This window comes from Monomorium pharaonis, chromosome 6 (assembly GCF_013373865.1).
Source record: "Monomorium pharaonis isolate MP-MQ-018 chromosome 6, ASM1337386v2, whole genome shotgun sequence".
Taxonomy (NCBI): domain Eukaryota; kingdom Metazoa; phylum Arthropoda; class Insecta; order Hymenoptera; family Formicidae; genus Monomorium; species Monomorium pharaonis.
Genome location: NC_050472.1, coordinates 15,061,572 through 15,085,305, shown reverse-complemented (window position 1 = coordinate 15,085,305; position 23,734 = coordinate 15,061,572). Strand labels below are relative to the sequence as shown.

The 23,734-nt window shown below is 40.6% G+C and overlaps 3 protein-coding genes across 8 annotated transcripts in view; 1 reads left to right on the top strand and 2 right to left on the bottom strand.

Annotated features, from left to right (window-relative positions):
- The window catches only part of LOC105834792 (CCR4-NOT transcription complex subunit 2), a 182,525-nt gene that overhangs the window by 143,801 nt on the left and 14,990 nt on the right, over positions 1-23,734 (top strand). The gene's annotated exons all lie outside the window — the stretch shown is intronic.
- Positions 1-23,734, bottom strand: part of LOC105840586 (malonyl-CoA decarboxylase, mitochondrial) — a 137,086-nt gene that overhangs the window by 101,014 nt on the left and 12,338 nt on the right. The gene's annotated exons all lie outside the window — the stretch shown is intronic.
- On the bottom strand, positions 3,134-13,432 carry LOC118646185. Its single transcript, XM_036288550.1, has 2 exons — positions 13,306-13,432; positions 3,134-6,468 (listed from the first exon to the last, which is right to left on the bottom strand). Exons 1-2 carry the CDS (start codon positions 13,326-13,328, stop codon positions 6,177-6,179), a joined length of 315 nt encoding a protein of 104 aa, XP_036144443.1. The 5' UTR covers positions 13,329-13,432; the 3' UTR covers positions 3,134-6,176.

Genomic DNA, 23,734 nt, shown 5'->3' with positions numbered 1-23,734 from the left:
CCTATTTGCGTGTACTCTTTGCGTCTTTCTTCCGCGCTTAATCGTGTAGTTTACGTCGCTGTTTTTCTAGCACAATGTATGGTCCTGTCTATTGGGAGTCTAGATTTTTTTATCTTCTGCGGCGTACGGTCTCGTCATGTAGTAACATCTTGTCTCCTATTCAAAACGTCTTTTTTCGCGATCTTGTCATGTTGTATTTTTGCTTGGTTCTTTGCCTGTATGGCGTTTTTTTTCTTCGCGATTTGATTGGTAGCGCGCAGCCTCTCCTTTAATTCTTACGCGTAATCTTCATATGAATACGTCGGCTTGCTTATGCTTCGGCGGTTTCGTCAGTACCATAAGCAGAACTGTGTTATATGTAAACATAGCGTAAGGGAGCCACTCGATCCAATCAGTTTGTTCTTTTTTAATATAATGTTGCAGATTATATGCTGTTGTCTGGATCTTTTCTATTTTTAATAATTTGCAGGTATTGTTAAACATTTCGCTTGTGAAGTCGGTTCTCTAGTCGGTTAAAATTATTTCAGGTATTCCATACTCCACTATTATTTTTGTAACAAAGGCTTTTGCTACCGTGCTTGCTTCCTGATTTTCTACAAGTATTGCTTTGATAAACTTAGCGAAATAATCTTGAAAAGTTAAAATATATTTATTTCCATTGGTGGTTAACAGTAATGGTTTCCCTATATCTAATGCGGGACTGTCCCGCAATTGGACATAGTAGTATTTCCCGATTGGACACAGTCCCGATTGGACACGGATTCGATTGGACACAGACCCAATTGGACACGGACTCAATTGGACATAGACCCGATTGCACACGGACCCGATTGCGCACCGACCCGATTGCGCACCGATCCGATTGCGCACCGACCCGTTTGCACACGATACGATTCCGCATTGTAGTACATGGGTTATCAACTTGGACGGGTGGGTGCGGGAAAAGGGAAAAGCCCCCCTTGCACACCCCCGTATGTGTGTGTGTGTGTGTGTGTGTGCGTGCGTGCGTGCGTGTGTGTATGTGTGCAATGATAAACATTTATGAAAATATTAAAAATATTTACACTATTATAATCCAAAAATATAAAAGCATTTTCTGCACCACAAGGGTTTGCGACTATAAAATATGTATAAGAAAGAAAAATGCTTATAATAAATATTTTGTACGTATTTTTATGTCTGAGTTTGTCAGGTATAAAAAAATTATGATAAATATTTATGAAAATATTCAAAATATTTGTATTATTATAATTCAAAAATATAAAAAATATTTCAAGTTTATATACCATAAATATTTTTCAGGACATTTTAAAAATATATTTCATATCTTGTTAATAATAGTTTTTGTATTATTTCTAAATGGTTTATAAAAACTGATTATATAATTATTAAAAAATATATTTTAAAAATAAATTCGTAAAATATTTACGAAAATTTATGCTAAATTTTCTGTGCTATCTAGGTCGTTTTTGCATTATTCTGTAATGCAAAATCGTATCATGTGCAACCAGGTCCGTGTGCAATCGAGTCCGTGTGCAAATTGGTCGTGTGCAATCGGGTCGGTGCGCAATCGGGTCCGTGTGCAAACGGGACTGTGTCCAATCGAGAAATACTACTGTGTCCAATCGCTTATGTGTGCAATCGGGCCTCACTCATCTAATGCACATTTTTCAAAAGGTCCAAGCGCTTCCGCTCAAACCCATGTAGAAAATAAATCTCCTACGGTGGTACATCTTACCGAGGTACACGTTCGGGTTGGTGATGCAGCAGCCACCCAGAGAAACGCTAAGTGCTATTGACCTGGCAATAAGAGCAAGCGTAAAGAGGACTCTATACTTGCACGAGACCACGAGTAGTGCCTTCCTATATACATCTGTAAAGGAAGGGGGTCTGGGCCTCAGTGAGATCCAGCCGATGGTTCTGTTGGCCTCGATAAGGAATGCCGCAAAGGCAATGAACTTTATGGACGAGTTGGTCCAGAGTGCGATCTACGATGAAAGGTCGCAAAAAATGTACGGGGCATTTGCCGCCGCGCTGCGCCTATCCTGGCCAGCCGAAATAGAACAGATTGAGAGTAGGAAGCGGCAAATTAAAGAAGACTATAGAAAGAAATAGTCAGAGCAGGTCTCCCAAGGTCAGGGTGTAAATGACTTTGCCCAAGAACCTTTGAGTAATGCGTGGCTCACGCGCAACCGACCGTGTGCATAAATGTATTTGACAAGGAACCTGTCTCACGACGCAACAACGTATTTGACAAGTAAAACATGTCTCAACGCAAGGCCTATAGGAGAGGAGAGAAAAAGAGAGCATGCCCGAGTAACTCTTTACAATGCCAGGCCCCGCAGTGGGAATATCGGTGTTCTTAAAAGCACATGCGCAGCGAGTAACTGATACCAGCAATTCGTCGGAGTCCGGTCGTTCCGGAGTATCTGTAGTAATTAAGAGCATTTTGGTTTTCCGGCTTAATTTATTCTTTTGACAAAATTCGCATTTACTCATATATTCTTCTACGGTTATTTCATGCCAGTTATGCGTTAATCTGATTCGATTGAGGATTCGTGCGACGCTGTGGTGCCCTCCAATCGGCGCATCATGATATTCGAATAATATTTGCTGTCTTTCTTCTTCCATATTCTTTTATTGCTTCTTTTCTTTCTTCTTCTGGCATGACCGCACTAACACGTGCGCCGTCCGTAACCGGATACCGACTGGGAGCGTCCCGTTTGCCCACGTCAATGTTGGCTACGATCCCAATTGACCACGGGGTGGATTGGCCACGTCAATATTGGCCACGCGTCAATATTGGACACGTCAATATTGCCCATGTCAATAATGGCCACTAGTCAATGTTGGCCACGTCAATATTGACCACGCGTCATTATTGACCACGTTTTTATTCACTATTGGCCACGTCACTACTGTACATGGGTTTGCGACTTGGATGGGGTGAGGGGGGGAAGCCGAAAGCCCGTGTGTGTGTGTGTGTGCAAAGCATTTCTTTGCGCCACATGGGTTTGCGACTTTCCACGCTAAACAAAAAAAAAGATTAATATGTTGTATCCCTCGTCTCGGGATACAGTGCGGGACCAATGACTCCTCGGGATCAAGTATCCAAAAGATAACGCCGAGAGTTGATAATAAGAGATATATGTATATATTTGTTCTACCGTCTTACAATTTCTTTAACAAACCTGAAAGGTGAATAATTAAGTTTAGTTCGTTGATTCGACGAGCGACGTAGACCCGTCGCTATTATTATTAATAATGAGCCCACTCGTTCTCTTTCCGCGGCGTTTATATACTCCGCTTTTCGGCTTGTTACCAAGGGATGTCACTCGCGGTCACGGGCCTTTGGCCCATGCACTAGCTTAGCCAGTAATTGCTAGCTAGGCGCATTCCACCGGAAATCAGGAGATTTCGGGTGGCGAAATGAATAGTAACCGGATATGTTGCCCGGTGCGATGTCCGGTGTGAAGGCCGGTGCGATGCCCGGCAGCAAGGCCAGACGGTGTCGTCGCGCGAGGTGTCACTCGACACCGTTATTGCGAGTATAGTTTGTGTGAGTGTCGCGCACTCACAACATCCCTCCCCCTTATTGAAAAGAAAACGAGGGGACTGAGTTTTTGCAACTAATAGATTACGCAACATTATCGCTTTTCGCGTAGTGCAAAGCTTTATGCTGACTATACTAATTGCTATTCCCTTATTGTTTTACAGTACTAATAATTACATACCATACGTAGCTGGTATCGCTCGTTCTCAGATTCGCGTACACATAGATTTAAAACTTTTCAAAACTGAACATGTTCATATCCAGGGTCTCATTTATGGCCTCTTCTTCGTCGAGGAATATTTCGATGCACTTCCGGCAGTCTCTGGCAGGGCGCACGTCCATTTGAACTTTTCCGCACTTGAAGCACTGGGTGATCGTTTCTCAATGTTCGTCAGGTGAGAGCTGCGTCCGGTATCCGTGCGCCGATGGGTCTCGTATGGTGCAATGAAACCGGTATCGTTGGCGATAACAGCTTCGGCACCATCTTCTCCAAGGAAACTCTGTTTCCACTAGACATCTCTCCGTTGGTTGGAGACAGATGCTTCGTAAAAGTCTCCCGTACCTTTCTGGGTGGTCCAATGGGCGCACTCCATCGATGGGCTGACTGAGTTCGAATTCCATAGAAATTTTCATCCTGTTCTTGAAGTTAGTGTGTATGCCCTGGAAGCCTATGTCACCGGGGTAATTTGCGGGGCTGATTCCGCCTGGCTGCTGCTGTTCTTGTTCTTGAGCTTGATTTGTTTACCGTGACGACAGTATCGAGTCTTTGGAGCTCGATTGGGTCGTCAGTTTTTATAATCCCGCGAAAAACGGAATTGGTGGGGTGTAATGCCCTAAATCGGACCATATATGGTCATAGTCAATTCAGCTGTGTACATCCGGTGTGTGAGCGTAATTTGCAGAAAAAAGTTTTTTGATTCTTTTGTTCCGGTGTAACGCGATCGTGTGGTCTGATTTTGTTAATCCAAGACGTAGAGCTGTGCAAACTAATGCTACGCTTTTTTTTCGCGGGAGGGGGGAAATGGATCAAATTGTATTTAATATATAATAATAAGAATTATTATTAATTACTATTACATATATCTCAATGTTTTTTGTGTTAGAAGCGTGTACTGTTGCTTCGTTTTAACATAGATCTTGGTATCGAATATTCTGTATCTATATCTAATGTGACCCGCTTATTGTTATTCCGCTTTTTCTTTTGTATTATATTAATTCCTATTGCTATGGCTATTATTATTATTACTATTGTCATTCCGCTTGTTGCCATTGGAAAAATAAAATGTGGCGACTGAAGAATCGAATTTGAATCTTTATCTAGTTCGTTGTCTATCTCCTCTAATTTGTCCTTGGAATTTTTTAATTCCGTCGGATTTGGTATAATATTTCTTAATCTTATTTTCTTTGTGAGGCCTGTGTCATTTTCTAAGTCAGGCTTCTGTAGTAATGAAATATTATACTAAGGTAGATATGATTCTACTCTTGTCTCATGTGACATCTTGGGTGATTTTATAATTGTATTTTCTGTCACTAACTTACAGTTATTTTTTAATGTAATTTTACCTATTTTTTCAATCGTTTCCTTTATTTTTCCGTGGTCTTTACAATGTAGAGTAATTGCTTGTTTCGTGGTGACAAGTATAGCCACGAGTGTGAATTACTTAGCGTTATCCAAAAGCTGTGGTTCAACGTCGCATTTTTTATGTTACAATTTTTATCTTTAGTTTCTAGGTACATTTTTATTTCGCAAATAGAGTCTGGGTTTATTCGATATACGAAGTGATTTTCCGCGCATAGGTATTCGGTATTTATTTCTATGCATTTTTGCAGGTCGTTCTTTGCGAGGATTATGTAAGTACGCTGTTCTGTGTCTATTGCGATCAGGGGATTGTTAATTTCTACGAACGAGAAAATGTTGTTCTGACCTGGGATAGATAGCGGAATTACGCTTAGTATTTCATATTTTGGCATCGAAATTAGAGGAAATCGCAAAATAGTGTATATATTTATTGGGTCGCAATATGCGCCTACTGTGGCAAATTTCTCTATTGTCGACCATTCATCCTCTTTTATTCTGAATGGGAAGTAGAGTCCCCTTCCCCTTCGGGGAAGAGTCCCCTTCGGGCAATTGCGAGCTAGCGTCTTTAAGTGATCCTATTATTATTGCAATGGGTGTTAAACAAGGATGCAAAATTCCCTTTTTCAAAAACGTCAAATATTCTAGTACGTCTTCCGCGTCGCGTGTTAGATCAGACAGTACCGCGTTAATCATTATACAATTTTTGTGTAGGTTACTTTGACGTTCATCCTCTAATAATTTTGTCCTTAGTTTGTCTGTCGCGTCCGCGAAAGTATTCTCGTTTTGTCAGATAGTTCTTTCACTGTTATCAATGTGGGCGATAGTGGCTTGCATAATTTTTATTTGGTTTTTTATTGCGTGTTTGTTTAATTCTTGTGAGTCGTGTAATACCGTTAATTGTTCGTTAATTAATTTTTTGTCGTTTGCGTCCATCGTACCGAACAACGATTTTGCGACTGACCCTATCCCGTCGCTATTAATCCTCTTCTGTGTATTCTTGTATTGTATATTGAGTTTATGCGTTCTATTAGTTTATTAGTTTTTTCACACCCTTTTGCAATGACGCTGTGTAGATTTTTTGCATGTTTCTTTACCTATGACTGCTATCATTTTGCATAAATTATCTGTTTTGCGTACGTATTTTTCTACCTGTGTGAGTCGTTTCGATAGTGACGTCACGTCTATCTTGATGACCACCTTCCAGAAGGATTCAACCTGATGTAATCCTCCTAGCTTCTCAAAATATATCCCTGGATGGTGCGTAAATTTTTCTATTTCATACGGCGCCTTCATGTCCGAGTCTTCTGCGGAACTTAGCGTCACCCAGATTATAAATCTGTAATTATTTTGTTTTATTTTAAATAAATACTTGTTTTTGTTTGTGGGTATGTATTTAATTATTATAAAAGTATTTTTGTAATGTGGTCGCTGTAGGACCGTGGGAGCGGAAAAGGGTTCTCAAGTTCAGATGGGAGCGGAAAAGAATTCTCAAATTTATATCGTTTATCACTTCGCGCTTCGAAATGTGTCATATTTTCGTTTTCGTTGCCTGCGCGTCTCGTTGATTCCTCATTTTTTTATCGTTGCTTAGCGTTGCATCCTGTTATCTATTTACACCTTCTTTTGTGTGTCTTTTCCCCTCTGGACGATCCGGTCCTTTAGTCTCTTGTCGGCTACCCGTTGGTGCGTTAGCTCTGACTTTCGTGCGAGTATCGTTGCTAACTATGTCTCGCCGTGAGTATGGTTTTGGCAATTGTAGTGAGGGGAGTGATGAGAGGAGCGGTAATAGCTCCAGTGCTTTTAGTGATGAGTTCAGTGATTTAGACACTGGCTCTTTTGGGCGAGAGCTTTTCTTCCGTCGAGGAGTGTGCGGACGCCGCTGACCCGTTGTCCGTCAGTGGCTTTGAGCATTTGTCTAACCATGACGATGGTCCAGCTCCCTGGGAGGACCTGGACCCTCTTACGGGTACCTCTGTCGATGGGTCCGATATTTTCATTCCTGCGGGTGCTGAGGTTCAAGTCTCCGACTTTTCCGGAGGTTTTTCGGAGCTCGCGAAGGGCGAGCTTGCGGTCTTTTTTAATTTTTCCTTACCCCGGGAAAATCGGTCGGGATCCCCGGATTTTCTTTCTGCAAGTATGGGACCCAGCGCGGATCTGGCCGAGGAATCCACGGAGGCTGTAATTCCCGGCCCACTTCTGGCCCGCTTTTTATTCACTGAATATAGTGAGGAATTCGATGATGACCTTGATCTGGAGTTTGAATTTGCTGTGGATCAGTATTTACGCGAGGGAATTCTGCCGTGTTTGGATCTTCCGCCGGAAGATCCAGATATGGACGCAGTTGACTAGTTATGCTTTCATACACTTTTTATTTGTAGTTTGTAGTGTTGGTAGTTTGTAGTGTTTGTAGTTTGTAGTGTTTATGTTATCGTCGTGTACTGGACACTATTTTGGAGGTGTTTCCTTTGGCCCGTGGATTATGTTCCGGTGGGCGGCCCTCATCTTGGTGAATCTAAACTACTTTTTTTGTGTGTATGTGTGCATGCGAGCATGTTTTATTTTCTTCTTTGACCGCGGGTTAGGCTTCAATGAACGGTTTCAAACGGTTTACGTGCACGAGTGTTGTTGTCCTCCCTCGCTTTATGGTATAGTTTATATTATAATGTTTTTCGATTACCGTGTACGGTCCGGTCCATTGCGCGTCGAGTTTCTTCGATCTTCCGCGTCAGAGCGCTTCGTCGTATAGTAACACTTTCTCGCCGACTTTGAATCTTATTTCTTTCGTCTTTTTGTCGTATTGTGTCTTGGCCTTGGCCTTTTCGTCTTTTATATTTTCGCGTGCAACACGATTAGTGGCCTTTAACCTTTCCCGTAATTCTTGCGCGTAATCATCGTAGTTGTAGGTAGATTTAGACGGTTTTGTCAGGGCCGTCGGCAGTTCTGCCCGTAGATTAACTCAAACAGTGTGTACCCTGTCGCCGTGTGCGGCGTGGTATTGTATGTGTACATCGCGTATGGGATCTATTCGTCCCAGTCGGTTTGGTCTTTGTTTATATAATGTCGCAAGTATTCGGCCAGAGTCCGATGCGATCGTTCTAGAATTCCATTACTTTCGGGGTGGTAAGCAGTCGTCTGGATTTTATTTATCTTCAGTAGTTTGCACGTGTTCTTGAATATTTCGTTCATGAAATTAGTGCCTTGATCTGTCAATACGTAGTCTGGCGTTCCGTATTCCAGGTCGATTTTCGTGACGAATTCTTTGCTCACGGTGTTCGCTTCCTGGTTTGGTATAGGTATCGCCTTACTAAATTTTGTAAGATGATCCTGAGGTTAGTAGATACCGATTTTCATTTCTCGTTATTGTCAGTGGTCCTACTATATCAAGTGCACACTTCTCGAAGGGTCGACTAGGTGTATCTGTGATAATGAGTGGTGCTTTTACTCTTCGAGAAAGTTTATTCTTCTGACAAAGTTCGCATTTTTTAATGTACCGCTCTACATTAGCCATTAATCCGGGCCAATTGTGAGTCAATCGTATTCTCTTTATTGTTCTTTCAATCCCTTGATGCCCTCACGTAGGTGCATTATGATATTCATATAGAATTTGTTTTTTCTTTTCTTCTGTGTATGCTGGTTCGCATACGTTGTCCTCTTCCTGTTCATTTTTCGTAGATGCATGTGCGTTTTCGCCATCTTCGTCTAACGTGAGCTTCCCGCTTCATGTTTCGACTTAGCGCGTCGGCGTTCGCGTTTGCTCGACACCTTATGAATAATTTCATAATCATATTCCTCCAGTTTTAATCGCCATCGGATCAATCTTGATCCGGAATCATTTACATTAAATAACCATATGAGGGGTTTGTAATTGGTTACGATTTTGAATCTTGTCCCATAGACATATGGCCGAAAGTGTTTTACAGCCCATACTATTGCAAGTAATTCTTTCTCTGTAGTGCTGTAGTTTTGCTCTGCGCGGTTTAATATTCTGCTCGCGTAAGCAATGGGACGGTCTTTTCCTATCGGTCCCTGTGACAGTACAGCCCCTATTGCATAATCTGAGGCGTCGGTAGTCACATTAAATTCTCTTGTAAAGTCTGGATATTGGAGTACGGGCGCCGTGGTTAGTTTTTCTTTTAATGTATTGAAAGCTATTTGCTGTTCGACAGTCCACGCGAATGTTTCCGTCTTTTTTGTTAATTTCGTTAATGGTTTCGCAAATTTGGAAAAATTGCTGATAAATTTTCTGTAATAACATCCGGCCAGGCCTATAAATGATTGGATATCTTTGATCTTTTTTGGCTCTGGAAAATCTTTTATGGCTTGCAATTTTGCCGGATCGGGCGATATTCCATCTTCGAAAATTACATGTCCTAGGTAATTTATTTCCTGCGCAGGAACTCGCACTTGTCCGATTGCAACTTTAAGTTCGCTTCTCGTAGGCGTTGCAATACTTCCGTTAGACGTTTATTATGTTCGTTTAGACTCGATCCGTATATCACTATGTTATCGAGATATACTAGGCATCTGAGCCTTGAATTCCCATGAGTACCGAGTTCATCAGCCTCTGGAATGTGGCTGGCGCATTTTTTAATCCGAAGGGCATCCGATTATATTCGTAATGTCCGTATGGTGTCTAGAACGCTGTTTTTTGTTTATCTGGCTCAGCCATCGGTATCTGATCATACCCTGACGCTAAATCTAGCGCCGAAAAATATTTGGCGTTTCCCAGTTGGTCTAGTATTTCCTCAATATTGGGTAGGGGAAAAGAATCGCAAATTGTCATTAAGCTTTCGAAAGTCGATCACGATTCGGAGCTTTGGTTTTTCAGACGAGTCAGTCTTTTTGGGTACCATTAGTAGTGGTGCATTCCATTGGCTCGTGCTGGCTCTGATAATACCATCATGCAGCATTTGTTTTATCTGTGAATTCACCTCTTCCTTATGCTTTGCGGGGAGGCGATACGGCCGTACGTTGACTGGCGATGAGTCGGCTTGTGTACGTATCTCGTGTTTCACTGCTGCAGTGCATGTCAGTGGTTCTGCACTTAGGTGGAAGGTATCTTGGTATTCTTCGCATATCCGTGTGAGTGCCTGTCGTTCTTCCGAATTGAGATGCTGGGTACGCAATGTTTGTCAGATCCGTTTGCTTCGTGGGAGTTTATCCGCACGTTCCGCCTTGTTGATAACCGCGTATATCTGATGATCATTTTCGTCGTGATCCTCTATGGTCACGTGCGGCGTGCGTATCTCTACCGGCTTATCTGTGGTATTTATGATGCTAACTACGCATGCAAAATCTTTCGGCTCGACCATGCATCGACCGATATATACTCCGGACTTAGTTTCCTTTGCTTGGATTACTCCGGGTTGATTTCGATTAGTGGTTGCTCGGACAATAGTCTCACTGCGCGGCTGTAGAATGATTTTACCGTAAGGTTTTATTTTAAAGGTGACGCCGGCTATTTTTAATTGTTGTTTATCGTAATCGCAGATCACGCGGTGTTTTTTCATGAAGTCGAGTCCCAGTATTCCGTCGTACTCCATGGGGAAGTCGTCCTTGACCACGTACATGGTATGTCTTAATACTTGTTCGCCTAAATTAATGTGGGCCTGCATGCTTCCAATTGTATACATTTTGTGCCCCGTTATTCCCGCAAGGGTGATTTTTTCGGGGGAAATTCTAGTTTTCCCTTTTAGATTTTTTACCTTGATGAGTGAAAGGGTTGCGCCCGAATCGAAAAGCATGTTGATTTCTCCTGAGCGTGTCTCTCGTATAGGAAGCGTGATTTGGTCTAGGCCGCTGCTCGGCTGGGCAGCTCGAGTTACTTGCGCGACCTGATACGACCTGTTGTGGCCCTTCTCAAATAAAGGGTCACAGGTAATAGGGATCGTCTGCCGATGCTCCTCGGGTCGGGTCTTTGAGAGATAGTAGCCAGTTGTATGATCACGATATATATTTTCCGTCTTGGGTACACTTGATAACACTTATATATAATAATAAACCGTAACGAGTATTACAGAGTCAGCGACATACGTGCGTCGCTGTATACGGTATAGCAAAAGCCCGCTCGTTGTCTGTCCACCGGCGTATTTATACACCGGTTTTGGGCGTATGACCGCGGAAGGTACTTCCGCGGTCACTGGCCTTTAGGCAGTGTATGTGCTTAGCCAGCAATTGCTGGCTATGCGGATTCTACCCCAAAATCAGATGATTTTGGGTGTTGACTCTTAGGCAACCGGGTGTATTTCCCGGTGCGACGCCCGGTATGTAGGCCGGGCGATGTCCGCGCGCGAGGTGTCATCTGACACCTACTATCGCTTGCAATAGGCCGTATGTGAGTGTGATGCACTCACAACAGACCGGGCGCGCTTATCTTTCTTTCCGGCTGATTCTCTTTCTTTTTTGCTACTAAACTCGTATCCGGAATTCTTCTTTTTACGTGATTCGATCGATCGCTTTTCTAGGGTTGTTATTTTTAATCCTATTATTTTGTGGTCGTGGAGGGTGATATGACGTTTTGTTACGAGGTCTCCCGTTCAAGTGCCAGCACTCGGCTTGGGTGTGGCCACGTTTTTTGCAACGCTTGCAGAATTTTTTTACAGCATTTATACGTGTTTTATCAGGTTGTGGTAGTGCAAACCGGTTCGAGTATCGACTGTTACGATAGTTTTTTCCGTGGTGTCCTAATTTTGGTATCCGCACTTCCGACATTGTAGCTTATTTTTGTAACTATCTGCGACCGGCATATAATATTTTGGTTTCGGGCGGGAAGTTGCCGTTCCTTTTATTCGTTCTTCTGCGGTCGCGGCGGCTACCGCATCCTGCAACGTTGCATATCCTTGTGATCTAACTACGGCTTTTGTGTCGTCGTTTAGCCCTATCTGATAATTTTCGAGCGCCTGCTGTTGTAGGATATCTAATATCACGCGTTTATTTTCCGTCGTGTAATGTTGTCGGCCCTCTATCATGGACTCGTACAAATCCATTGTTAATTTGTCGGCTCTAAGTCCGTAGGTCCGCGCACTTTCTCCGGTTTTTTGTTTGAGAGTATTAATTCAATTTGTAAATGAGTGGTGCTCTTTTTATTCGCGTAGCACGCTTTTAATTCCTGTTTTAGTTGTTCAAAATCGCGAATTTTTCGCGTTTGGAAATCCAACATTGCGCGCCCTTTCAATTTTGTGCATAGGATAGCTCCTAACAAAGTTACCTTGTCGTTCGGATTGATGTTTTCGACCGCGTACGTCATCGCGCTTAGAAATTCTTGTAGTTTACTTGCATTCCCGTCGAATTCAGGGATTATGCAGCGCGCTTCCTTTAGTGGTAGGGACCCGCGGCCTCACTGGTGACAAACGTCATCGTGATCTACGTAGGTTGTGTCTCTCCTGCTGGGTCGATGGTCGTGAATGCGCTGAGTGTGTAATCGCGTTTCCCGCACGGCGTCTATATCTGTTTGTAACCGACGTATTTCTTGGATCACCGCGCGCAGAGTGTCCCGAACGTCATTGTCTCTTTCGTGCGCTACGCTGGGCGGTGCTGCTCGTACAACTAGGTTTTCGCGGATTTCTTGGTGTATTTCTTGAATTTCCCGCTCTGCGTCGGCTATGAATTGTTGAGCCTCCGATTGTTGAGTTCCCGAGAGTTGGGCTTGTTCGTTGGTACTCATTTCGTATCTCTCGAAAATTTCTTCAGGGTTAAAGATATCGGAATCGTACGAGGTCAGTGAAAATTCACCTCGTGAAAATACGCGGCTCGGAGTGCGACTGACGTACGGTCTCGTCCGTCTGTCCCGTCGTGTCACGTCAACTGCGTTGTTGAAAAATAAACTGGAGTCGAGGCCCCCGAAAGAAAATTCTCGCTCACGTAAGACGTGCTCGGGTAGCTCGCTATCGCCGTCGAGGGGACGCCTTAAAGCCCTACGAACGTTATCTCGATCCTCGCGGAGGGCTTGTGCCGCTTGCCACGCTAGTTCTAACTCACGATAGTGTATAGATCGTGCCGCCGCTTCACTGAATAGCCACGATTCGTTTTGTATCGGTGTACTATTGTCGTCGGACATTCGCTATCGCTAGTACGCGTTTCGGTAATAGTGTTACCGGGGGTCTAAGCAATTCGGGTTCGCGTGTCGCTCTTATTACAAAATTTTCTGGTGTACAAAATAGTTTCGTGGACTTACATTACCGCGATGTATCGCTGCATGTTGTCCGCCGCTCAGCTGCTTGTGGCTGGTGCGTCACGATGCGGTAGGTCGGTGCCTTCTTAGATAACGCCGCTATCGCTGTTGTCCGGTGCTATCTTCCTTCCTTGTCTTGAAGGATCAACAGGTCGGCTCCATTACGCCTTGGATGAATTGTCGCCCTGGCTTTAACGTTTCTCTTCGGCGGTTTTCCTCTGTGTGCTGAGTCCGTTAGGGAGCGTTTTTCCTTTTCGGTATATTTCGGCAGTGAATCCCACCGCTGCCACTAATTTGTTATATCCCTCGTCTCGGGATACAGTGCGGGACCGCTGCCAATGACTCCTCGGGATCAGGTTTCCAAAAGATAATGCCGAGAATTGATAATAAGTTATATATATATATATATATATATATATATATATATATATATGTATATATTTGTTCTACCGTTATAATTTCTTTAACCAACCCGAAAGGTGAATAATTAAGTTTAGTTCGTTGATTCGGCGAGCGACGTAGACCCATCGCTATTATTATTAATAATGAGCCCACTCGTTCTCTTTCCGCGGCGTTTATATACTCCGCTTTTCGGCTTGTTACCAAGGAATGTCACTCGCGGTCACGGGCCTTTGGCCCGTGCACTAGCTTAGCCAGCAATTGCTAGCTAGGCGCATTCCACCAGAAATCAGAAGATTTCAGGTGGCGAAATGAATAGTAACCGGATATGTTGCCCGGTGTCCGATGTGAAGGCCGGTGCGATGCCCGGTAGCAAGGCCGGACGGTGTCATCGCGCGAGGTGTCACTCGACACCCTTATCGTTATTGCGAGTATAGTTTGTGTGAGTGTCGCGCACTCACAACAAATATTAACGTGGGCAATAATGACGCGTGGGCAATATTGACGCGTGGGCAATATTGACGCGTGGGTAATATTGATGCGTGGCCAATATTGACGTAACCATTATTGACGTGGCCAATATTGACGCGTGGCCATTATTAACGTGGGTAATATTGACGTGTCCAATATCGACGCGTGGCCAATATTGACGTGACCAATCCACCCCGTGGCCAATCGGGACCGTGGCCAATATTGACGTGGGCAAACGAGTGCCACTCTACTCACTCTAGTCACTCTACGACTCAGGGCGTCTGCATTGACATTGCCTTTGCCCGCTCGATGCACGATTTCACTTAATCATATTTTTCGAGTTTCAATCTCCATCGAATGAGCCTGGGTCAGTGACATTAAACAATCATACTAATGGTAATCAATGATCTGTAATAATTTTGAACTTGATCCCGTACATATATGGCAGAAAGTATTTCACGGCCCAAACTATCGCTAGTAGCTCCTTTTCTGTCGTGTTATAATTTTTTTCGGCTTTATTTAAAATTCGCCTAGCGTAAGCTATTGGCTGGTCGCTGCCGATGGTTTCTTGCAAAAGCACGGCTTCTATCGCATAATTAGATGCATCTGTTGTTACTAGGAATTTTTTTTCAAAGTCCAGATAACCTAACCTAACCTAACCTAACCTAATACCGGTGCCGTAATTAGTTTCTTTTTTAACGTCTCGAATGCGTTCTGCTGTTCTATTGTCCATAAAAATTTTTCTCCCTTTTTGGTAAGTTTTATTAGCGGTCTCGCAATTTTTGAAGTCTTTTATAAATTTTCTGTAGCCCCCTGCTAGTCCTACGAAAGCTTAAATATTTTTAACCGTTTTTAATCGTGGAAAATTCCTCACAGCTTCTAATTTCGTAGATCTAATTCCACTCTCTGTAATTATATACCTTAAATAAATTATCTCCTTTCGCAGGAACTCACACTTGTTGGGTTGTAATTTTAAATTATTTTTCCGCAGTCGTCGCAGTATTTCTAGTAGGCGTTTGTTGTGTTCTTGGGGGCTAGGCCCGTATACCTATATCGTCTAGATAGACGTTTAGATAAACTAGACATTTGAGCCCTTGCACTTCTGTCAAGATAGTATTCATTAGCCATTGAAACGTTGCCGGTGTATTCTTGAGTCCGAATGGCATTCTGTTATATTCATAGTGACCATAGAGTGTGAAAAACGCAATTTTATTTTTGTCTCTCTCTGCTACTGTAATTTAATGATATCCGGATGCGAGGTCTAGTGTTGTAAAATATTTTGCATTTCCTAGCTGGTCTAATAGATCGGTGATGTTAGGCAGGGAGGAGGAATCTCTTATAGAGATCATCTAACTTACGGAAATCTATTACAACCCTATATTTCGATTTACTGGATGCGTCCGGTTTTTTCGGAACTACCAATAAGAGTGCGTTTCATTGGTTGGTGCTTAGTCAAATTATTTCTTGCTCGAGCATCTCCTGTATCTGTCTGTTGACTTCTACTTTGTTTCTCAGGAAGTCTATATGATAGTACATTGACCGGTGCGCTATTGCTGCGCGTAGTTATTTCATGTTCTGTCGTGCTGGTCCACGACAGAATGTCCCCTTCTAAATGGAAAATGTCACAAAATTCTTCGCATATCTCTTGTAGTCTTTTCTTTTCTTCTTCATTTAAATAGCTAGTACGCATTTATCTCCATAATCGCTCCTTGTTAAAAATTTTTCGGTTTTTCGCTCGTCAGCTGTCCTTATAGTATGTATGTTTGCATCATCGTCCGTGTGCAGTTCCGCGACAGTGACAATTGGCGTTATTATCTCTATTGTTTCTCTGGTCATATTCATTACACTGACCGAACAAGTATTGTCCTCCAGGTATACTAGGCAGTTCCTGATAAACACTTGGGTCGCATTTCTTCGGCTTGGACAATACCTATTCTGTTTCGATTTGTGATTGCTTGTATTACCGTTTCGTTACGGGGCGCTAATTTGAATTTTTGGTACAGATGGAGTTTAAGAATTGCATCGCCTATACGCAATTATCTCCGTCTGTGGTCGCACTTTGCTCGGTGCTTCTTTAAGAAGTCTATCCCGAGAATTCCTTCGTAATAAATCGGGAAGTTGTCCTTTACTACATATATCGTGTGTCTGACTTCCCTACTTTCTAGTTTTATGATCGCTCTTAGTTTTCATAGTGTGTATTTTATGTCCCGTTACGCCGGTAAGCGTCATTCGCTCATCACAAATCGGCGTCAAATTTCCTACCTTTAATAGCGTGATCGTTGCGCCGGTATCTAGTAATAAGCTTATTTTGCCTTTTCGTGTTTCTCGTAGCGGCAATGTTACGAGATCAAGACCGCTGTTTGCTTGCACGCTGCTCGTTACTTGTGTAACTTGATGTTCACGTGCCGTTCGTGTCTTCTTTTTCCTTGTCTTCTCTTCCTCGCTCTCGCTGCCACTGCTAAATGACGTTTCGTCACTGGTACTATTGTCTCTTCTTTTTCTTGCCTTGGCGGCCGTGTTAATTGGTCTCTCTTTATCAGCTTCCTTCCTTGTTTGCCTCGGCCTTACTCTTTTAGGTTTTCCGCGTATAGATACCAGCATTCTTCTCTCTTATGTCCTGTCCTTTTGCAGTGTGTGCAATATTTTTCGACGATTTGCACTCGCCATTTTTTTCGAGGTTTGGAAGGATAAATCTATTTGCATATTAGTTTGTCCTACATTCTCTTCCAATATGACCTGTCTTTCCACATTTGTGGCGTTGCATTCCTGCATTTTTGTTTCGCAAATTCTCTTGCCCGTTTCTATTTCCTTCGTTGTTTTTCACTTGCTTTGCCGGAGTGCCTTTTAATTTTTCTTCGGCCGTTGCTCCTAAGATTGCGGCCGATAAATTGTCGTAATTGCGAAATCGTACGATGGTTTGTATTTCTTCTCTTAACCCTAGCTGGAAATTTTCTAGGGCCCTTGTATGGTGTCCAGGATTGCTTTTTTCTGTTCTGTTGTTTGTTGTCGGCCTTCTATCATCGATTGATAGAACTCCATTGCGAGTTTGTCCACGCGCAATCCGTACTCGCGTGCGCTTTCCTCGGGCTTCTGTCGACTTATGTTGAACTCTCGTTGTATGTGCGTGATGCTTCTTTTCGTTAGATAGCACATTTCTATCTCTCGCTTTAATTGCGCGAACAAATGGATGTCTCGCGTCTGGAAATCGTGCATAGCCTTGCCAGTGAGCTTGGTGCATAGAATCGCTTTTAGTAATTACCTTTCGTCTTTCGGATTTATTTCGCTCATCGCGTATGTGCTGGCGTTTAAGAACTTTTGCACCGCATTTTGTGACGTTCTGTTCATCTCCGAAATCATATCGCGGGCTTCCTTTAGCTTCATAAACAAGGTTATCGGTCCTCAGGAGTTTCTACGTCGTCCGCCGTACGTCCGTACGTTATATCCGCAGGATCTGCGATCAGATTCGCTACGTGGGCGTCATATTGGGCAAGCTCCAGACAACTTAGCCGTTCCTGGATGGCTCTCATGCCCTCCAACATCTCGTCTAGCATCGCGTCTCTACAATCGCGTAACGGCCCTGCGTGATTCTACCCTCTGTTTATTGAGGTACGCATTCTATCTATTTCGGCGTCTATCTCCGCGCTTCGCTGGTAATTTACCCGTTGGCTCGCTATTGAGGTAGATCAGAGTATCGCTGAGGTCAGGTTGCGCGTTGCTTCGCTGTACCGGGTGTCTACTTCGTCCGCTGCTGTCCGCCTGGCGTCCTCAACTGTGTCTGGCGTCTTCACATCTTGCCTGCAGAGTTGACCAGGATGTTACCGAAGTTCCGTAGGGTGGTTTTTTTTAGGCGGATCCCGCCGCTGCCACCATTTGTTGTGCCGCTCCGTGTACATTGGGGGTCCGTCCTCCCGGAGCCTTCGCACCGCTGGTCTCTTTATTGTTGAAGACACTTTGCTTGTTCGAAAATGCGTTTCCAGGGACTAAGGTGAAACACTCACGATTTAGATAGTATGTACACTTTATTTCACCAAGTCACTTCACGCGACGGATTACTTTTACAGTTAACAATTACGCGACCGTATTACTTGACAGATCGATTTTTACTGAACCTATCTTGACTTCGATCGTTTCCCTTTTATCCCAACTTTCTGGGTTAGCAAGCATCCTTGCCGATTAGCGTTTCCTGCTATTCGGCAAGACTGCTGCGTCCGAATTCTGCTTATCTTATTCTAATTAGGTCAGTGTGCTTCAATTATCGCGGTCGGCGTTGCACGATCTTATCATTTGGTTACGTATTACAGTTCGCCAAATGCTTATCCGCGTCCTACATTATTCTGTTACGAGATTGGATTAGATAATTCGGCTCGTAACAGTATTGTTACTTACCAGTATTTTAGTGACATACAATGAATGAGTTTGGTTTTGAAATGTTTAAGTTTGAAATGTTATAGTCAATGTATTATTTTTGAGATTTCTAATTTTACTTTTTTCCTTTACAGAAAGTCAGTTAAAGTTATTAAACCTGGAGTTCAAAGCTAAGTGTTTTTTATTAATGTTATACAATATGGTTTCTTAGAAAAGAGGGACATTTATTATATCTTTATTATTAAAAGTTAAGATAAATCTTTAAAGTAAAAAACATTGATCGGAGCAAATGCAACCTTAAAAAACCAGAGTAAAACCGACTCTCTCCCCATATTGCGTTTTTTGTATTTTTTGATCTACGGGAAGTATTTTTTTATTGTTTAAAGGTTTTTGTATATAGTTGATTTTCATATTACGCGACAAAGCACGACTGCACACTATAAAAAAGGATCAGTATTAGCAACTAAAGTCGAGTTAAACGAACGTAATTCCAGAGTTGTATAGCAAACTAGCTGCTTTAATTCTTGCAACAAAATTTTTATGTTCTTGTAACATCTTATTATGTCAAATAAACTAAAAATACAGTTACATTAGACAAAGACTGTGTTGAATTGATTAATTAACAAAAATTACTCATAATGACTAATTTTAACTTTGGATTAGTAATAAATCAATTCAATGCAATTAGATCAACCTTCATCGTCGTTGAAAGAATATCTATAATGTCTATATAACTACATTTTAGTTGTATTAACCTTTTACTTTTAACTAAATTTTTTAGTTGAAACTTCTACATTAGATTGTTAAACAAACTAAATTTTTATCTAATTTGATTGTAGTTGACGTAACTAAATTTGCTCAACTCATAGTCTTGGTTTGTTCTACTCAATCTGTTTTTTCGTGCAGCTGTTAATTATTGCGAAAAAAATAAAGATACAGATAAAAAATAATTTTTTGTTTTGTATTTTTCTACACTTCAACAATTATATTCTTGAAAAAATTATTTTGCAACATGTTAATTTTTTTATATTTATTAGATAAATCTGTTTAATTTCTTAATGTTTTTGTTAATCTCCTCTATTTTATTAATTGTGCTAAAATTTAGAAGTTCGAATAAAGATTAAGTTTTGTACCACAAATAAGCCTAATTCTTATTTCACGTAAAAAAACCCCTAAAATAACGAAATAATTTGAAAAGTTAGAGTTAAATAATAAAAAATAATGGGGGTCGGGTTTACCCTGACCAGAAATCGGTTTTACCCGGGGTTTTGAAGAAATCAACATTTTTATTATATCTCAGAACTAATAGGTACTATACCGCCAATTATTTTATAAAAAGTTGCGCCAGGCAATAAGCTATCTAATGGTACTTTATTTATTGCAACACATTTTATTTCCGGTTGAGAATTTAAATCGGAATGCATTATGTATAGGGCTAACCTGACCTCCCTGATTTTTAAATGATATATAATTTAAAAATCTTAGGGAGGTCAGGTTAGCCCTATACATAATGCATTCCGATTTAAATTCTCAACCGGAATTTGAACGCACTATGCTGCATCTTGCACAACTTTTGGCAAGAAAATTGAAAAATAAACTCTCATACGCCTAGACTTAATTAGTATGTTAACTTTTTATTAATGCATTTTAGCTACTTTTATTGAATCTGTAGAATCTTTATCTTAATCTTAACAAGGACAAAATTTTCGTCGGTAATTGCAATATTTGAAAGTTGTTGGTAATTTTTATTATATATTATTTTGTAATTAAATCAATAAAACATTTTAAGGTTACGTTCATAAACTTCCTCTTTAAAAAAAATTTAGTAAAATTTTTCTTAAGATATTTCAGAAGCAGACCTAGATTAATGTTGTCATGGGTTTTCAATTTGTTTCTTTCTGCAGATAATTGGTACAAATAAAATAAAAACTTTGCAGAGGATTTGATGAATAATTATATACATGCTGGTAGACAGAAAATTGATAAACAAATATATAAGTTTATTTAATTTTCACGATTAAACCAATTTGGTGAGCTCTTTTCGCGTCCGTTTTCGAATAAATCATCATATTTAAATAATAAGAACAATAATCTTATTGGCAATTTGCAATACTTAACAGACACTGATTGTCACTATCTTTAACGAAACAGATCTAGATTAACTTTTAGAAATTTTTATTACACACATGAATAAGTGCCGGCGATCTGTTCTACTTACTATAATTGGCCTCGGTAATTATTTCCTTTGTTGTTAAGTAAATTTCGATACATTCTACACATAGTAAAACCAATAATGATTCAGATTTAGACAAGAAAAAAATTTTACAATAAGAAATAGAAGTATTAATGCATCATCGATTAAAAATTAGAAACAATTAATGCTTTTTTTTAAGTACAATCATTTCAAATTGGTTTTTCTAATATTTCAAATTTATTCTTATTCCTAATATTTTCTCTATTTTATATAAAAGATTTCATGAAATCAGTAAGTATTTAGAGCCTGTGGATAATCTGCAATGCAGTTTGATATAAACTTACTATGAACTATAAAATTTTCAATCCCCATGTTTTGAAACGTATTATTCGAAGAGATTAAATAAATCTTTATTCCATCATCACCACTTATTTCACTCGGTTCATGAAGCCAAGTGGTTTTTAAACCCTCTCGGGTGGATAGTGACAATCTGAACATCTCACCTGAAACTTAGACATAAGCGTTTTTGAGGAATCTGGGCTCTCTGTGGATGCTTAGGTGCATCTGAGTGAGAAATCGGAACGTAGCCAAAATATTCTCGCGTAACACCAAGTGCTGTTTCCCACTACTTTCGGGTAAGGCGATCAAGTTGCCTGAATATGGCAAGCGTTTTGGTCAAAGCCCTAAGTAATTTATCTAATTCGAAATCGAATAAAATATTTCATTTTATCAAATAAGCCATGACAATTTTGTAACAAATCACATCGGACATGATTTTCTGAGTGAAAAATTTAATTAAATTAGTTTGTTATTTAAATAAGGAATATATCTTCGAAAAATTACTTCCATTTCATAAAAATAATTAAATGTTTTATTAAATGTTTTGTTTTATGTTTTAAATGTTTTTTTTATGGTCTTACTTATTTATGAGTTAAAACTTATTTATGACTTCAAACGTTCAATCACAATCACAATTACAATCAGTATATACGCAGTATATATATATATATATATATATATATATATATATATGCAGTTTGCTATATACATCGTCGCCATTTTGTTTCAGACTTCAGGATTGTCGCGTAATCTCTTAGTAAAGGATCACTACACATAGCGGACGACGAGCGTCCCTCCGAGCATGGCGAATCTAGTCAATATATACTTACAATTAGTCTCGTGATCTTAATTCTGTAAAAAAGAGTGAGTCCCAGATGCGCACAGTAATAAATGGACACAGCAGGCTGAGTGAAACAGACACAGTAACAAATGCGCACATTGAGAACAGACACAGTAACAAATGCGCAGAGACAAAATGTGCACAGTCGCAAACCCATGTGGCGCAGAGAATGCTTTGCACGCACGCACGCATTCCCCCCCCCCACACACACGGGGGGTGCAAGGGGGGCTTCGCTCCCCTTCCCGCACTCTCTCCGTCGGTAGGGGTGCCCTGAGAAGTCGCAACCCATGTGGTAAGTCTGTTTGTTATTGTGTCAGTTTAATTTTTGCGCATTCGGTCTGTGCGCATTTGGTCCGTGCGCATTTGTTACTGTGTCCGTTTTGCACTATGCACATTTGTTACTGTGTCCGTTTCACAATGTGCGCATTTGTTACTGTGTCCGTTTGTTACTGTGTGCATCTGGGACGCTCCCGTAAAAAAGATTAATATGTAATAAAGATATCTTATCGTTAAAAGTATTTGTGTAGCAACTCCAAGGTCCTCGTTAGTAAATGTGACGGATTGGTGACCTCGAGAAAAAACACGCAGAAAGTGAGTGATCGACGCAAGAATTAAATACTTGGACCAAAAACGCTACAACAATGCCAGCAGAACGTTTGCCATCAAGAACAGATTAACCGCCAGCGAATGCAAATGAATTAAAAGGATTAGAAGATGCTAAAATACATGCTAGTCAACTAAGAGACATGAAGATTACTACATTTTGTGGTCCCGACCGAAGTTGTGGTTCGTGAGCTTGAATAGCGAATTCGCCGCATCCAAAATTAGCTTAGATGAAACTAAGTACAGAGTCACAATATGGCAATAAGCAAACTATGCTCACGGTGGCAGACATACTTAAACAACCTCCGGAATCAAATAAGTATGATACTCTAAAAAATGCATTAACAGAACGTTTTTCAGATTCAGTAAAAAAACAGATACATACTCTACTAACAAGGGAACGGACAGAACTGTCCCTCACCGATTTTAATGAGCTTTGGATATGTTGTAGAACATAAAAAAATATTAGACTCATATTTTTTTTTATCTGCGTATCTCGACGTTTAAGGGTTGAAACCACCCCTCGAAAATAACGCATTTTTTCGTTTTTTGCGAATATCTTTGAAAATATAAGGTTTATGAAAAAATGTTCTATATAAAAGTTTTATGGCATTTTATACTCTTTACAATAGTATATTTATATTTTTTAAAAATTTTAAACTTTTTAATTTATCCCACCCCCCACCCCCTTTTTTCAACATATAAAAAATTTTGTAAGGACAAAAATTAAAGAGCATTAAAAGCCGAATCCACCCATGTATAATAACATATGGGTTCCATCATTCTCAATTATTAGCAAAACGAGATAGTAATCTCGCGCTATAGGTGCCGCGCTAGAAGTAGTGTTGCGTTATTTCTTTAGTCGCGTCACACTCAATAACTGCCACTTCTGCGTATATTTTTATATTAAAACATAAAAATGGATTAATTTTAATTATATAATACGCAACGTATTACTCGATATAAAGCATAAATGTATATATATAACAAAATTAGCATATATATACGTATGTGCCTACGTACATTTTCATTGTTACAAATGCGAAAATAAATTAATATGAAGCAAAATATTTTTTAACATTTATAACTGCAAATACAATATAACAAAATATATAATATCAAGAGGAAAATATAAAATATAAACTGCTATTATATAAATATAATAACTATTTGCATAATTATATTATTTACACTATATGCACGTAGCACGCTCTGATAAT

Bases quoted from the DNA above. Each gene is read 5' to 3' on its own strand.
- LOC118646185 (XM_036288550.1), bottom strand. From the start codon at position 13,328: ATGCAGCGATACATCGCGGTAAT. The intron at 6,469-13,305 runs GTAAGTCCACGA...AAATAATTACAG, and splicing joins CAGCGATACATCGCGGTAAT to ATTTATAATCTGGGTGACGC.